General features: G+C 42.0%; 1 protein-coding gene across 5 annotated transcripts in view; it reads right to left on the bottom strand.

Annotated features, from left to right (window-relative positions):
• Positions 1 to 18094, bottom strand: part of MAPKAPK5 (MAPK activated protein kinase 5) — a 52510-nt gene that overhangs the window by 22562 nt on the left and 11854 nt on the right. For 3 of the 5 annotated variants that reach the window (XM_054442170.2, XM_054442169.2, XM_063647100.1), the window contains exons 2-7: positions 7159 to 7232; positions 6256 to 6331; positions 4812 to 4909; positions 3626 to 3734; positions 2118 to 2207; positions 1299 to 1394 (exon numbers count right to left, since the gene is read on the bottom strand). In XM_054442170.2, the coding sequence (XP_054298145.1) occupies positions 1299 to 1394; positions 2118 to 2207; positions 3626 to 3734; positions 4812 to 4909; positions 6256 to 6331; positions 7159 to 7232 (543 nt within the window). The remainder of the gene's footprint in view (positions 1 to 1298; positions 1395 to 2117; positions 2208 to 3625; positions 3735 to 4811; positions 4910 to 6255; positions 6332 to 7158; positions 7233 to 18094) is intronic. The other 2 variants (XM_054442171.2, XM_054442172.2) reach the window with 1 other exon arrangement.

Raw genomic sequence — 18094 nt, 5'->3', positions numbered from 1 at the left:
TACCTCAATTCTTTAACAAGAAACCAACAATAACAAAAAGGCAAGAGATGAATGCCCATACTTCACAACAGAATGGCCAATACACATGTACAAAAAGTGCTCCAAAACAGTGGCCATCAGGACAATGTCGTGATTAAAACTATAATGAAGTAACACTCTGCCCCCTACCAGAATGACTAAAATGACAAATGCTGACAAGCAACAAGCATGAGGCGTTAGTAAAAATGTGAAATGACTGGAACGCTATATGTTGCTGGTAGAAGCATAAAATGGTATAGCCATTTTGGAAAAAAGGTATGGGCATGGGGGAACATGTCCCCCAAAAACTGCAAATGAAGTGTTCCTAGCAGCTTTCTTCATAATAGACAAAAATGAGAAACAACCCAAAATCCTGTCAGTGAATGGAAAAAACAAATGCAGCTTAGGTATATAATGAAATACTACTTGGCAATGAAAAGGAATTAACGAGTGATAAATGCAGGAACGTGGACAAATCTCAAAAACATGCTAAGCAAAAGAAATGAAGCATACAAAGTCCACGATTACATTTTTCTGAAATTCTTCAACAGGCAAAACTAACCAATAATGACAGAAAGCATGTCAGTGGTTGCCTAGGGCCAGGGGTTAAGTTGAGAGGGGACTGACTGCAAAGTGGCACAGGCAGCTTGTGAAGTGAGGGGCGTGTTCCACATCTTCAATGTGGTGGTCGCCATATGGGATATATATTCGTTACAACTCATCAAACTCTCCTTGAAGTGGAGGTATTTTACTGTATGTAAATCATACTTCTAAATCATACCTCAATAAAGTTTATTTTATTTATTTATTTTTTTTTAGATAGAGTCTCGCTCTGTCGCCCAAGCTAGAGTGCAGTGGTGCCATCTCGGCTCATTGCAACCTCCACGTCCCGGGTTCAAGTGATTCTCCTGCCTCAGCCTCCTGAGTAGCAGGGATTGCAGGTGTGTGCCACCACACTCGGCTAATTTTTTGTATTTTTTTTTTAATAGAGACGGGGTTTCACCGTGTTAGCCAGGATGGTCTCCATCTCCTGAACTTGTAATCCGCCCGCCTCAGCCTCCCAAAGTGCTGGGATTACAGGCGTGAGCCACCGTGCCTGGCTAAAGTTGATTTTAAAAGAATAAAAGATCTACACCAAATAAAGCAATCTGTAGGTTTCTAAAGCTAAGTTCTCCCCCTCCCATCTGTAATATATGCCTACTTGTGCTGTAGAATAGAAGGAACATGAGTCGATGGGCAGCTTGGTGACAGATCTTAGGACAGAAACCGCACATGCTTACCTGGGGTGCTACATAATAAGGGGTGAACTGGGGTGTCATCAAGTCACCTTGGTCAATCTTGGCAAATCCAAAGTCACATAACTTCACTGGGGCATCCTGAAATTAAAAAAAAAAGGAGTCACTGCTCCAGAGTGCTCAGTAAACATTAAAGGAAAATCCAGTTGCAAGACATATTACCCTGAGCTCTAACAAGTTTCTTTCTGGCTGAGATGCGAACTTACGAAAATAACATGTCCCCAGGTCTGGAGACAATGATTCACACTGAGGAACTGTTCTTAGTAATGCAGAAGTAAGGAATTCCTACCCACTCACACAGCTATTTTTGTTTTCGAACTTGTAAGGGCAGCACTAACGTCAAGGTCTTGGCCTAGGGCCCCTTCACTCTATGAGCCCATCACCTTTCATCAATCTGGGGTGCTACTTCACTTTTAATATCTGCCATAAGCTTCATGATAGCCAGAGCAACTTATCTGGTGGGACATGGGGCAGGGGACAGGGCTGAAAGGGAAAACAGCAAATGAAACGAGATAATATATAACAGCATACAGATTCCTGCCCCTTCCCAAAGGTCCTCCAAATAATATCCAAAATCATAAGTCCCACAAATACATATCAATATCATCCAACATTATCAATGCCAAGAGTACAGTAGTACAGCTTCTCTGAGCCTCTAGCAAGGGAACAAATGGAAGAAATAAGCTGTTTGAAGCACTTTGGCTTAAAGCTTTTTCACCATGAATTCAGAGCGCTCCAAACACACCCACTCCTGAACTATGTTAAGAGTAGCAGCACTAAAATGCAGAAAAACAGTCTTCTCACCAAAGAGTTATCCTTAAAAAGCAGATTTTCGGGCTTGAGGTCTCTGTGCGCAATGTTTAACAAGTGACAGTGCCGCAGAGCCAAAGCTATCTGAAAAAAGACACAATGGAACAGCCGCTTCTTAGAAGAGATCACTCTTTAATACACCCGGTGTAGAGAACTCAGGATGTTAAAAAACAAGCCTTAAGACTGCGTTCAGTTTCAATTTTAAAGCAGAAATTAAGAAAAACTTGGAATACCAAGAAACAGAATGGATTAAGCTTAGTTTAACTGCAACTTGTATTTTGTCAAACAGAAAGAAAAATATGATCGTACATCAATTCTTTGTCAGAATAAACTGATGGGTAAATCCTGTAAGAAATGGGAAAAATGAAATGCTCCCACTTTCATTCATCTGAGGTATGACAGGCACTGCAGAAACACCTAAGCTGAACAATGGTCAGCAGGCGCAGTTCCCACAGCAGGGCTACCGGCAGGCTGGCCTGGCTCAGACAAGAATGGCACTCTCCAGGGAGCTGAGGGTCAAGAACTCAGCTGACTGGGTTTTTCCAACTAATACTGGAAACTCATTTTGCTCATCATGCTTGTTGAAAATGTTGCCTGTTTACGTGGATTTGAAGGGGTTTTATTTTATAGAAGATAATGAGCTCATCCTTTAATCCTAATATTTGAAAAAATTAAAGGTATAATTTTAAAAATCAAACAGAAAGAACAGATTCTACTTGTTCTTTAACTCTCAATATGGAATTTTCTCAGCAATCCAAGGTATCAGTTCCTCCCTACCACAAAGGAGGCATCCAAAATTGCTTAAGGCTCATGGGAAACTTGGAAGAACTTTTTATTAAGCAATTGGGCTGTGCTTCCTAATTCTCTTTGCTTTGCTTGCTTGGTATGAAGATAAGCATTGAGGGTTTAGCTTTTCACCTCTCAAGACGTGATTATCAGCTGGATTCCTAGTATTGTTTGTGACATAAATCATTTCTACAGCAATAAAATGTGATGTCAACATAGAATATAACCAGGAATAATCTAGAATTACAAAGATCTTAGGATATTATTAAATCTGAAGAAATCACAGAAAGGTGGCTCACATGCAGGAAGCATCTTATGTACAATTCTCTTAGAATATATTTTTATACCATACAATCTTTCAGGTGGTATCAGCAGCATTTTATCGCAAAGTCCAATAACAGTACTTGGTAGCTACATGCCTAGAGATACCTGCAGTCTACAAAGCAGTTAAGATCGCCTTCCTTCCAGAGTTTATTGAAATCTCACAGCAGCCTCAGGAAACAGTTGACAACCAATTAAGAACACAGTACCCCCACCCCCAAGTATAAAAGGGGTCACATTTCTCCTGTCAAAACATCTTTTCTGATTACATAACAAAGCAGGCAATGAGAAGTCAAATAGAGCTTTTCTTTAAGTTTTCTTTTCTTCCCCCCAATGAAATTGCGCTTGTTAACCAACTTTGTTGGCAGTTTGATTGGTACCTGGGGTTAACTTGCCTGCTTTGTTACTTGGCTGGCTTGCTTCTCTGTAAAGTGCCGGTGCTGGCTGATTCTGTGAAATAGCTCTCCCCCTTCCATCATCTCCATTACAATTAAGAGTCGGGCCCTGTTTGAAAGCATTTGATTTTGTTAAGTTAAAAAAAAAAAAAGAAAAAGAAACAAAAAACCCTGAAACATTAAGAAGCTGACCTAAAGATACTGCATCTACAAAGTGTGTAACAACTTCCTAAGTCCAGGGTAACACAGTTACTAACTAAGAGCAAAAATTCTCATGTTGTGAAAAAAAAATTTTAATGTGATTTTTGGCTACCATTCTTTCGTATATGCTTCCAGCTTCCATCCAAATGCTTTCACCAACAGAGCACAGTTGTGAAAAATAATCGTTTGATTTCCCATTTGTTTTTAAAATTCTATCTTCTTTTTCCATCTGGAAAATTCCTACCCTTCCTTCAAGTACTAGCTTCCACACAGCCTTTGTGAGACACCTCTCCTCCCAGACTATAGTTAGCAGCTCCTCTCCTTTGTAAGCTTAGAATATTTTAGAGATGCCTGTCCTTAGTGCCTATTGCACTGCTATGATGATGGGTTTACATCTCAGTCTTCCCCAAAAAGACCATACCTTATTTAATTTTGAATTTCATCAAAGAGACTTAGAATGCCACCCAATATGCTTGCCAAACATTTGGTAACTAAAAGAATAATGTTGATTTCTTTCTTTAAAAGGAAAGTCAGACTAAGCAATAATAAAGGCTTTTTGTTTTATCAGCCTCTAAGACTTTGCCTAGAATAATATTTGGGCCCCTTTCACTGATTTGAAATAGAATCTGTTTAAATTCTACATTAAATGCTTTCTTGAAATGAGAAAGTAATCAGAATCATCAGGGGACCTGAAGAGTGTGGTAGGGGCATAGATGAAATTAGACTGGCCAAGAGAGGATTACTGTTGAGGATGGATCATGAGAACTTGAAGATTCATTACACAATTCTGTCTGCTTTTACAAATGCTTGACATTTTCCAAATTACAAAAAGGGAGATGGAGGGGGAGAGGGAGAAGAAAGAGCAGAGGAAGGGAGGGTAGGAAGAAGAAGGAGAGGGAAGGGGAGGGAGCACATAAAAGAGAGGTGGCTCCACTACACATTGGCCTACATATGGGCATTTGATGATGACACTGTGTAGTCTTACCTAGGGCTGGACTCATGAGGAAACTGGACACTGTTAGCAAACACTTCAATAATCTGAACTATGTTTGGGTGTGTGGCACACATCATGTGCAGACGTACCTTAAAGAGAACAGAGGAAATGTTTCCATAGGTAGGGGATACCAACATTTTCTCTCCTAAAACTGACCATACTAGGTACAAGCTAATTACAATAAAAACTTTATCACCCAGAGTGATGTAAAAACCCAGTGTTTTCAAAGATTATCTCCTTAATGCTTTTTCCATGAATAAAACCTCACCAACATATTTACTTCCTACTGTTCCATTTATTTGCAAATGAAAATCTGGCAAACAACTCATTTCATTTTAGAAATTATTCGCATCTCTTTATGCAAAAGAAGTCCTTCATTGCACATGTTATTAGAATGTCATTACCATATCCAGATAATTTAAAACCAATGTATAGTAGCCAGGGGCAGTGGATCGCACCTGTAATCCCAACACTTTGGGAGGCCAAAGCAGATCGCTTGAGCCCAGGAGTTTAAGACCAGCCTGGGCAACATGGCAAAAACCCATGTCTACAAAAAATACAAAAAAAATTAGCCAGGCACGGTGGCAAATGCCTGTGGTCCCAGCTACTCAGGAGGCGGAGGTGGGAGGATCACTTGAGCTTAGGGAGGTCAAGGCTGCAGTGAGCCATGATCGTGCCACTGCATTCCAGCCTGGGTGACTGAACAAGACCCGGTTTCAAACAGAAACAAAAACAAACCCAATGTATATTTTTAAAAACTAAAGGCCAGGCACGGTGGCTCACGCCTGTAATCCCAGCACTTTGAGAGGCCGAGGCGGGTGGATCACCTGAGGTCAGGAGTTCAAGGCCAGCCTGATCAACATGGAGAAACCCCGTCTCTACTAAAAATACAAAAAATGCGTGGTGGCGCATGCCTGTAATCCCAGCTACTCGGGAGGCTGAGGCAGGAGAATCACTTGAACCCGGGAGGCAGAGGTTGCGGTAAGCTGAGATTGCGCCATCACACTCCAGCCTGGGCAACAAGAGTGAAACTCCATCTCAAAAAGAAGAAACAAACTAGAAATATCCTCAGAGTCCTCCTGTAGTATCACTTTTATACACCATTCACCTGACCCTTCCTCGTGCTATTTTATCTCCACCTTTAAGTACCTTTTTCAATAAGCATAACTGAGGTAAATCTGAATACATGAGGGTACAAGAATCACATTAATTTTAAAAGAACAAGAGCTGAATGAAAGGAAATGACTCAATGGCCTTTGACACTGACAGATCTAGGACTACTTTACTATGATAGCATGAATGGGGAAGAGAGGTAAAGTTTGGACATAAAACTTTTTATGCATCACTGTATTCTCTCTAGGAAGCTGCCTTACTTGCAAAAGAACAATTCTTAGGCACTTCAAATATTTAATTAAGTTGAGGCAATAAAGCATACCTCATTTCTAGCTTTTGGACGATCAAGAAGAATTTTCAGTGCAAACCGTTCTTGAGTAGATTTCTTTACACAGACTCTAGATTTGGAGAAAAAAAATCAATCAGAGATCATGTATGTTAGAATGAAAATTAATTTAACAAGTTTTTTCTCTGAGATTTGTACTTCACATCAAGGATATGGCCAGGTGCATCAGAACAAACTTGCCCCCAAGGGTAGCAGGTGGGGGAAAGAAGCATCTCACCCCTCTGCCCAGCAGCCAATGCTCAGGTCTCAGCTTCTAAGCCATGCAACAGCAACTTGCTGCTGTGGGTCAATGAAAAAATAATGGCCTCAGCTGGCTACAGGTGACTCTCACAGTGGCCCCACAGTCTCGATACCTTTTTTTTTTTTTCGAGACAGAATCTCGCTCTGTGGCCAGGCTGCAATGCAGTGGCATGATCTCAGCTCACTGCAATCTCTGCCTCCCTGGTTCAAGTGATTCTCCTGCCTCAGCCTCCCGAGTAGCTGGGATTACAGGCACCCACCACCACACCTAGCTAATTTTTGTATTTTTAGTAGAGACGGGGTTTCACCATGTTGGCCAGGATGGTCTCGATCTCCTGACCTCATGATCCGCCTGCCTCGGCCTCTCAAAGTGCTGGGATTACAGGCATGAGCCACCGCGCCTGGCCAGTCTCGACATCTTAAATGACTCTACAAAAAGACCATGGGACTCAGTCACTCTTAACTAATTTCTAAATACATGAGAAAAAGCCTAACATAAAAACCTGTACTTGTTAAATTCAGCCTATTTCTCAAACCTGGCACACCTGATGTGTCTAATTCAAGATGTATTTCAAATGGCCCTTCTCAGTGTTTGCACATGCCAACATTTTGCCATAGTTTCTCATATGGATCTCTTACCTAACTGGACCACTAATTCCAGCTCCCAGCTTCTGAGTCCAATTGATACTGTATTCTTCTAAAATGGAAGTTTCCTATTAATATAAAAAAAAGGGAGAGGACAGAGAATGATTCCCCAGTTAACAAGCTGAATAAGCAGAGATGGGACAACAGAAGACCTGTCGCTCAACAGCTCATCTTCTAAGAGAATCTGATAAGCAGAACTTTGTGTTCTACAGGGTTTTATAACATTTTGTCTAAATGACAATGACTCAGTTAGACATTGTTTTCCAATTTTCCAACAAGAAAACAAAGACTTCAGGATAAAAGGAAATTATTCAGCTCATCTATAAGGTACATTTCCATAGACAATCAATGCTTCTGGGGGGATCTGAGAGGAAGATACTCTTTAAAAATGCATCAATTACTAAATGCCTCTTTGCTACAATGGTCAAGTATATTTTATGAGATTCTAGAAAGACTAGTCAGATATATGCTGCCAAGCTGTAGAGGCCTATATCCCTGAACAAGTTGATTACATTATTGGAATAACTGAATAAACTGAGACTTAAAAGTTCAAAATAAACAGTAACTAATCAATATCATAGTAAACATCTAATTTCCAACAGCACCATTTTGTGTACAGATATATTCCATCAATTTCATTATGTAAGTATATTTCTGATATAAATAACTTTCAACAGTTTAGGATAGAGCCTCTACAGTTTAATGAAAGTTGTAATGGAATTCTTGGCTATTGCATGTTAGCCTCTGTTGCCATATGCTTCAGATAAAAAAATTTAATTAATTAATTCATTCACTCACTTATTTATTATAAGAGACAGGGTCTCGGCCGGGCTCACACCTGTAATCCCAGCACTTTGGGAGGCCGAGGCAGGCAGATCATGAGGTCAAGAGATCAAGACCATCCTGGCCAACATGGTGAAACCCCGTGTCTACTAAAAAATACGAAAATTAGCTGGGCGTGGTGGCACGTGCCTATAGTCCCAGCTACTCGGGAGGCTGAGACAGAAGAATTGCTTGAACCCAGGAGGCGGAGACTGCAGTGAGCCGAGAAGAGCGAGGGTCACCCAGGCTGGAGTGCAGTGGTGTGATCATTTCTCACTGCAGCCTTGAACTCCTGGGCTCAAATGATCCTACCACCTCAGCCTCCCAAGTAGCTAGGAAAACAGGCACACACCACAGCATCTGGCTAATTTTTTTCTTTTTTCTTTTTTTAGAGACAGGGTCTCGCTATGTTGCCCAGGTTGGTTTCAAACTCCTGACTTCAAGCAATCCTCCTGCCTCAGCCTCCCAAATAGCTGGGGTTACAGGCAAGAAAGTCATATATTTAAATTGTGATAGTCTAAAATTCATTTTTGCAGGGTTCCACAGGTAAAATAGGAAACCAACTGCAGACCTTAAGAAATCAAAATCCTGCCAGGCACAGTGGCTCATGCCTGTAATCCCAGCACTTTGGGAGGCCGAGGTGGGAGGATCACCTGAGGTGGGAGTTCGATACCAGCCTGACCAACATGGAGAAATCCCATCTCTACTAAAAATACAAAATTAGCCAGGCATGGTGGCACATGCCTGTAATCCCAGCTACTCAGGAAGCTGAGGCAGGAGAGTCACTTGAACCCAGGAGGCAGAAGTTGCTGTGGCCCAAGATCACGCCATTGCACTCCAGCATGGGTGACAAGAGCAAAACTCCATCTCAAAAAAAAAAAAAAAAAAAATCAAAATCCATAAGACTTTCACGTTGTTTTGTTGCAATGAAAATCTGATAGACCATATGTAGCACAAGAATCCTGCTCACTAGTATACAGGAATAGGATATTTGCTTATGTAATACACACTCACTGAGCAGCTAGTATACCAGGCTAAGTTCAGGCATGAAAACAAGGCCTCTACCCAGTGAATGTGCCAGGCTTGGAAAGTCTTCATCTCCACCCCTTTCTGTGTCCAATTCTTGGTAAAGGTTCTCAGCATACAGTAAATAACTATGGAATGAATGACTAGAAAGGAATTAATCCCTAGAAAGGCAGACTAAAGCCTTATGATGAAGGGATATTGAGTTAGGAGGACCCAGCAAGATCGCTACACAAACTCCCTTCTGAAAAACTGTGCATCAGGATTATGGAGCTTGTCAAGGTCACACAGTGAGTTATGAGCACTATCAAGGCTATAATGGCGTCCTCTACCATCCCCTACCCTAAGCACCTTTCCATCTATTAAGGGTAACTGCCCAAGCCCCAGCATAAAGATTAGGAACAAGTGCTGCCCAATCAGAGAGGTCCTAGGCTCCATCTTCACTCACCACCTCCTAAACAGAACTCAAACCTACCCACTTAACCTGCCTACTTCCTTCACTTATCTGCTACATGACCTGTTTGACTTAGGAGTGTCTGACAAGACCCAGGGGAATAGAGTAGTGGGAAGGAGGGAGTTGAAGCAGAATTTAAGCATCGTGGTAAAAACTGTTCCACTCAACTAATGGAATCATACACTCACAGGAGACTCTATGGAAAATAAGATTTGTTCTACTGAACTATTCATTATAATCAGAGTTTATATGCCCAACCCCTCGGATGTAAAAATAAGTTGTCTGACCAAATTCTCCATTGTACTTATTTTTTTATTTTTTGAGACGGAGTATTGCTGTGTCGTCCAGGCTGGAGTGCAATGGCGTGATCTGGCCTCGCTGCCTCCCGAGTTCAAGCGATTCTCCTGCCTCAGGCTACCAAGTAGCTGGGATTACAGTTGCGCACCACCACACCCAACTAATTTTTGTATTTTTAGTAGAGACGGGGTTTCACCATGTTGGCCAGGCTGGTCTTGAACTCCTGACCTCAGGTGATCTGCCCACCTTGGCCTCCCAAAGTGCTGGGATTACAAGCATGAGCCACCGCACCCGGCCCTCCACTGTACTTATTAAGTTAGTACTCTACCTGATGGACAGCCAAGAAAGTTCAACTTGTAGAGACTCTGATTGGAGTTTTGACACTGTGCAGAAGGTAGGAGAACCACTACCAGGCTCTCCTACAGCTGAATTTCTGGACCCCATTTTTTATACCTCCTGTCCTTTTTTCCAGGCTTAATTCTTCCATCTTTGTTGATGGTGCCATAAACACTAGCCAGCTAAGGCTTCACTGAGCCCAACTGGGCCAAAAAAGTTAACACACACCTTTCAACTAGACTGCCCACGGCTGGCACATTTTCTCACATATTTTAATGACAAAGGAGAAGGTAGGAAGGCATGGTCAATTAAAACACTTTTACTGAAGGAAATTATCGACTAATTCTTCAAAGACATCAATGACAAATGCAAAGGCTGACTTGTGCTAAGAAATATACACACTACCTTAAATTAACAAGGATACAAACACTTGGAATAAAATCATTTTTGAGAATTCTCCAAGACAAGGGGTCAGCAAATTCAGCCATTGCCTGTTTTTGCAAATAAAGTATATTGGAATATAGCCACATCTACTCGCTTTCATACTGTCTTTGGCTGCTTTCACACTACAACAACAGAGTTGAGGGGTTGCAACAGAGACCATAGGGACCGCAAGACCTAAAATATTTCCTATATCACCCTTTACAGAGAAAGCTTGCTTTTCTAAACACTGTTCTAGACCACTGGATCTCAACAATAACTGCACATCACAAACACCTGAGAAGATTTTTTTAAAGCTACCTGATGCAGGCCAGGCATGGTGGTTCAAGCCCATAATCCCAGCACTTTGGGAGGCTGAAGCGGGCGGATCATGAGGTCAGGAGTTCGAGACCAGCCTGACCAACATGGTGAAACCCCATCTCTACTAAAAATAAAAAAATTAGCCGGGTGTGGTGGCAGCGCCTGTAATCCCAGCTACTTGGGAGGTTGAGGCAGGAGAATCGCTTGAGCCTGGGAGGCGGAGGTTGCAGTGAGCCGAGATCACGCCACTGCACTCCAGCCTGTGACAGAGTGAGACTGCATCTCAAAAAACAAACAAAACAACAACAACAAAACAAACAAAAAAACTACCTGATACAAAGGGGATTCCAATACGACTTGTTTGAGAAGTGGCCTGGGCATTAGTCCTCTATTCCTACCTTTATCTCTAGTAAGGCAGACCCTAGTCATTCTCTGAAGCTCAAAAACTAAGAAAAAATGGAAATTCTTTTTTTTTTTTTTTTTTAGACGGAGTCTCGCTCTTGTTGCCCAGGCTGGTGTGCAGTGGCGCAATCTCGGCTCACACCAACCTCCACCTCCTGGGTTCAAGCTTCTCCTGCCTCAGCCTCCTGAGTAGCTGGGATTACAGGTGCCCACCACTGCACCCAGCTAATTTTTGTACTTTTAGTGGAGACAGGGTTTCACCATGTTGGCCAGGCTGGTCTCGAACTCCTGACCTCAGGTGATCCGCCTGCCTCGGCCTCACTTGCCTGCCACTTCATGCTGTGAATACAAGAATTTCCATGCCTGTGCTGGGATTACAGGCGTAGAAATTCTTGTATTCACAGCATGAAGTGGTAGGCAATTCCTCACCACAATGGAAAAGTTAAAAATTAAAATTGTCAAAAAGAACTATTTCAATACAGTGTAAATCAAACAAACTGAGAAGTACAGATTCTTGAAAATCTGCTAGAGGTTCAGGTAAAAATAGTAAGCTTTCTAGCCTAGGATCCTGCCATCCTTCTACCCCTCTATCCCCACTGCTTACAGCATAGTCAGCTGGTGACAATGCTAGTTTTCCCAACATGGGGCCAGCTATGAAAATCAGCAGTTCTGCTGCTCTAGGTGGTGGACTCAATTTGGGGTGAGGAAGAAAATTCATGGATCTACCAGCTAGAAGTGGTGAATGTGGATGGAAATGAATAGCTTTGGCAGTGGTCCTTGTTAGATGGGCAGAACATCCAGAGATTTAATGGGAAAATCCTGAAACATAGCCATAGAAAGTCTGAGTTAAGCTCTTCACATGACCATCACTGACTGGGAAATTATACCTAAGAGAACCAGGAAAAACTGAAAACCAAAGGAGACTTTAGAGCCAGCTGCAATTTTTTAGAGTCTCTCCAAACCCACATACACATTGATCAGGGGAGTATACACAGCTCAGCAGTAGAGCATTTGACTGTAAGTTGATCAGGATAGGGTAAAAGCCTCAGGGGCTGAAAGTATTTGAGAACCTCTGCCCAAATCACTGGCTGACAACTAAGTTAAACAGATACAGGGACAACCCACCAAAAGCCAGGCTGGGAAGAAAAAATGAAAATATTTTATTTTCTTTTGAGACGGAGTTTCATTCTTGTTGTCCAGGCTGGAGTGCGATGGCGCAATCTCGGCTCACTACAACTTCCACCTCCCAGGTTTAAGCGATTCTCCTGCCTCAGCCTCCCAAGTAGCTGGGATTCGCTGGGCACGGTGGCTCATGCCTGTAATCCCAGCACTTTGGGAGGCTGAGGCGGGTGGATCACCTGAGGTCAGTTCCAGACGAGCCTGACCAACATGATGAAACCCCATCTCTACTAAAAATACAAAATTAGCCGGGCATGGTGGTGGGCACCTGTAATCTCAGCTACTCGGGAGGCTAAGGCAGGAGAATCACTTGAACCAGGGAGGCAGAGGCTGCAGCGAGCTGAGATCATGCCACTGCACTCTAGCCTGGGCAACAAGAGCGAAACTCAGTCTCAAAAAAAAAAAAAAAGAAAAGAAAAGAAAAGAAAAAAAAATGCTGGGATAATAGGCGTAGGACACTGAGCCCAGCTGAAAATAAAAATTTTAAAATTGACCAGGCACAGTGGCTCACGCCTGTAATCCCAGCACTTGGGAGGCCAAGGCGGGAGGATCACGAGGTCAAGAGTTTGAGACCAGCTTGAAACTCCATCTCTACTGAGAATACAAAAATTAGCTGGGCATGGTGGTGGGTGCCTGTAATCCCAGCTACTCGGGAGTCTGAGGCAGGAGAATCGCTTGAACCTGGGAAGCGGAGGTTGCAATGAGCCGAGATCGCGCCACTGCACCCCATCCTGGTGACAGAGTGAGACTCCGTCTCGAAAAAAATAATAATAATTTGAAACTAAGCAGAGACATTAGCACACCAAAGGAAAAACAGATTCTGGTTTAATTCTAAGCAATTAACTATAAATCTAACAAGCCACAGGGGGGAAACTCAGAATCCAGAGTTGCTATATTATCTAAATGTCCAGTTTTCAACCAAAATTACTAGACTTGTAAAAACCAGGGAAGTGTCACCCAAGCTCAGGAAAAAGAGAAATCAATAGCATCCATCTCTGATTGGATGCAGATACTAGATTGAGCAAGTAGCTGCACTTAAAAGCAACTATTTTAACGTCCAAAGAATTAAAGAAAACTGATGACAAAGTAAAAAATAATGACAGAGATTTTCAGCCGAGGAACCACATGGAAATTCTAGAGTTAAAATTATAATGGCATGAAAAACTGATCAGAGGTGCTCAACAGGCCGAGCACAGTGGCTCACGCCTGTAATCCCAGCACTTTAGGAGGCCAAGGCAGGCGGATCATGAGGTCAGGAGTTCGAGACCAGCCTGGCCAACACAGTAAAACCCCGTCTCTACTAAAAATACAAAAATTAGCCAGGCACAGTGGCAGGTGCTGTAATCCCAGCTACTCAGGAGACTGGGGCAGGAGAATTGCTTGAACCCAGGAGGCGGAGGTTGCAGTGAGCTGCGATCACACCACTGCACTCCAACCTGGGTGACAGAGCAAGACTCTGTTTTGGGAAAAAAAAAAAAAAAAAATAGAGGTGCTCAACAGATTTTCAGGTGACAGAATAATTAGTGAACATGAAAATACATAGAAAGAAATGATCAAATCCAAAGAATAGACAGAAAAAAGATTAAAGAAAAATGAGACCTGTAGAATAATGTCAAGCATTCTAACATATGTGTAATGGGAGAGCCAAAGAGGGGTGAAGATGGGGGAGTTGGGAATATTTGAAGAAATAATAGGCAAAACCTTCCCCAACTTGATGAACAGTAGTAACCTATGGCCTCCAAGAAGCTCAACAAACTCTAAATAAGATAAACACAAAAAGAACCACACCTAGACATACCACAGTCAAAACACTGAAAGACAAGACCAGGTACAGTGGCTCACGCCTGTAATCCCAGCACTTTGGGAGGCTGCGGGGTGAGGATCACTTGAAGTCAGGAGTTCGAGACCAGCCTGGGCAACATGGCAAAACCCCGATTCTACAAAAAATACAAAAATTAGCCTGGTGTAGTGGTGCATGCCTGTGCCTGTGGTCCCAGCTACTGGGGAGGCTGAGGTAGGAGGGTTGCTTGAGCCCAGGAGATCGAGGTTGCAGTAAGCTGAGATCATGCCACTGCACTCCAGCCTAGGCAACAGAGCAAGGCCCTGTCTCTCACACACACACACAAACACACACACACAAAAAAAACACTGAAAGAGAAAGAGAAAATAATGTAAGCACGAAGGAAAAAATGACAAATCATGGACAGCAATATAAATAATGGCTGACTTTTCATCAGAAACAATGGAAGCCACAAGACAGTAGAATCACATAATGAAAGTACTGAAAAAAAAAACTGTCAAGCATAAATTCTATATTGAACAAAACTATCCCTCAAAAATTAACAGTGAAATAAAGGCATTATCAAATAAATAAACACTGAAAGAATTCACTGCTAGTAGACTTGGCCTACAAGAACTACCAAAGGAAGTCCTTCGGAGAGAATGGCAATGCTACTGTATGACAACTTGGATCAGGCTGGGCACGGTGGCTCACGTCTGTAATCCTAGCACTTTGGTAGGCCAACGTGGGGGGGATCACCTGAGGTCAGGAGTTCAAGACCAGCCTGGCCAACATGACGAAACCCCATCTCTACTAAAAATACAAAAAAAAAAAAAAAAAAAATAGCCAGGCATGGTGGCACACGCGTGTATTCCCAGCTACTACAGAGGGTGAGGAAGGAGAATTGCTTGAACCTGGGAGGTGGAGGTTGCAGTGAGCCGAGATCATACCACTGCACTCTAGCCTAAGCAACGGGACCGAGGCTCCATCTCAAAAAAAAAAAAAAGAAAGGAAAAAAGAAAACTTGGATCCACAAGAAGGAACAGAAAGTACTAGAAAAGGTAAACATGGAAAAAAATTATTTTCTTCTCTTAATTTCATAAATATACATAAGATAGGTTATAACATATAAAGATATACATGACAATAAGAACACAAGGGAGAAAGGAGGAAATAGAGCTACCTTGGAGCAAAGGTGCTGTATATTACCAGACTTTAGTCAATTTTAACCCAAAGTGGACTGTGATAAATTAAAGGTGCATATTATAATCCTCATAAAAGCATTTCAAAAATACATATCCAGAAAATCCACAGAGAAATTACATCAGATAGTAACTTGGATCAAGAGGGAAAAAATGAAGAATAACAAAAATGGTAAATATACTGTAGGTCAACATAAAAGGCTGTAAATATATTTTATTCTTTTCTCTCTTATTTAAAACACATAAGATTTAACTGCATAAACAAATAACTACAACACTGTATTTTCTGGTTTGTAATATCTACATACATAATACATAGACAACAATAACACAAAAGAAGAGGGAGAAGGCTGAGCACAGTGGCTCACGCCTGTAACCCCAGCACTTTGGGAGGCCAAGGCAGGTGGATCACCTGAGGTCAGGAGTTTGAGACCAGCCTGGCCAACATGGTGAAACCCCATCTCTACTAAAAATACAAAAATTAGCTGGGCATGGTGGTGCACACTTGTAATTCCAGCTACTCAGGACGCTGAGATGGGAGAATCACTTGAACCCAGGAGGCGGAGGTTGCAGTGAGCCGAGATCATGCTACTGCACACCAGCCTGGGTAGACAGAGTGAGACTCTGTCTCAAAAAAAAAAAGAAAAAAAAAAAGAAGAGGGAAACAATGGAGCTAAACTGGAGCATTTTCTATATTTTACTGAAACTATTAGTATTAATTTAAAGTTAGTCTTAATCTGAAATGGCTTATGATAGGCCATATTCTAGATCATAAAAAAAATCTAAATGAATTGAAAATAAATTATATGAAGTTCTCCAACCACCATGGAATTAAGCTAGAAATGAACAGAAGGAAACTTAGGAAATCCATACATATTTAGAAATTAAACAACATGACTGGACACAGTGGCTCACGCCTGTAATCCCAGCACTTTGGCAGGCCGAGGCGGGCAGATCACCTGAGGTCGGGAGTTCAAGACCAGCCTGATCAACATGGAGAAACCCAGTCTCCACTAAAAGTACAAAATTAGCCAGGCATGGTGGCGTATGCCTGTAATCCCAGCTACTCGGGAGGCTGAGGCAGGAGAATCGCTTGAACCTGGGAGGCAGAGGTTGCGGTGAACCAAGATCACGCCATTGCACTCCAGCCTGGGCAACAAGAGCGAAACTCCATCTCAAGAAAAAAAAAAAAGAAATTAAACAATGCATTTTTTTTTGGTAGCTGGGACTACAGGTGCACACCACCACGCCCAGCTAATTTTTATATTTTTAGTAGAGATGGGGTTTCACCATATTGGCCAGGCTGGTCTCAAACTCTTGACCTCATGATCCGCCTGCCTCGGCCTCCCAAAGTGCTAGGATTACAGGCGTGAGCCACTGCACCCGGCCTAAACAACACACTTATAAATAACCAGGAGGTCAAAGAAGATTTAACATGAGATATTAGAAAATATTTTATCTCAATGAAAATGCAAACACAATTTGCCAAAAATAATGAGATGAAGTTGAAGTGGTGCTGAAACATAAATTTATAGCTGTAAATGCCTACCTTAGAAAAGATCACAATCACTAACCTAACCTTCTAACTTTAAAATGTAGAAAAAGAGCGGACTATACTCAAAGCAAGCAGAAAGAAGAAAATAATAAAGATTTGAGCAGAGAGCTATAAAACAGAATACAGAAAAATAGAGAAAATCAATGAAAACCAAGTTGATTATTTGAAAATATCAACAAAGTTAACAAACCTTTAGCTGAATTGACCAATAAAAAAAGGGGAGGACACAAATTATTAATATTAGAAAGGAAAGAGGGAACATCACAATTGACTGTACAGAAATCAAAGTATTAAAAGGGAAAACCATGAACAACTTTATGCCAACAAATTAGAGCACTAGATAAAATGGACAAATTTCTAGAAAGACAGAAATTACCAAAACTCACTCAAGAAGAAAAAGAAAACCTGAATAGGCCTATAACAAGTAAAAAAAACTGAATTAATAACTGAGTATCTTCCCATGAAACAAAGTCTAGGCCCATAGGTTTCAGTGGTAAATACTACACATGTGTAGGGTTTCTCAACCTCAGCACCACTGACATTTTGAGCCAGACAGTTCTCTGTTGTGGGGTTGCCTTGGCCTTTTAGGATGTTCAGCAGCATTCCTGCCCTCTACCCACTAGGTGCCAGAAGCACCGGCTACCAGCTGTGATAACAAAAATTTCTCCAGATGTTACCAAATGTCTCCCAAGAGGTAAAATCCCTGCCCCTTCCATTGAGAACCACATATTTAACGAAATAATGTATTCCAAACTTTGGCCTCCCAAAGTACTGGGATTACAGACGTGAGCCACCACACCTGGCTGTAAAATACCCTTTTATTTCATATTGAAAATCACTACTGGCCAAGCACGGTGGCTCATGCCTGTAATCCCAGCACGTTGGGAGGCCGAGGCAGGTGGATCACGAGGTCAAGAGATCAAGAACATCTGGCCAACATGGTGAAACCCCATCTCCACTAAAAATACAAAAATTAGCTGGGCATGGTGGCGCGCGCCTAAAGTCCCAGCTACTTGGGAGGCTGAGACAAAAGAATCGCTTGAACCAGGGAGGCGGAGGTTGCAGCGAGCTGAGATTGTGCCACTGCACTTCACTCCATCTCAAAAAAAAAAAAAAAAAAAAAAGAAAATCTTTACTAT

The sequence above is a fragment of the Pongo pygmaeus genome, chromosome 10, assembly GCF_028885625.2.
Source record: "Pongo pygmaeus isolate AG05252 chromosome 10, NHGRI_mPonPyg2-v2.0_pri, whole genome shotgun sequence".
Lineage (NCBI taxonomy): Eukaryota > Metazoa > Chordata > Mammalia > Primates > Hominidae > Pongo > Pongo pygmaeus.
Note: the sequence above shows the minus strand (reverse complement) of the source record. Positions and strands in the feature narration are given on the sequence as shown.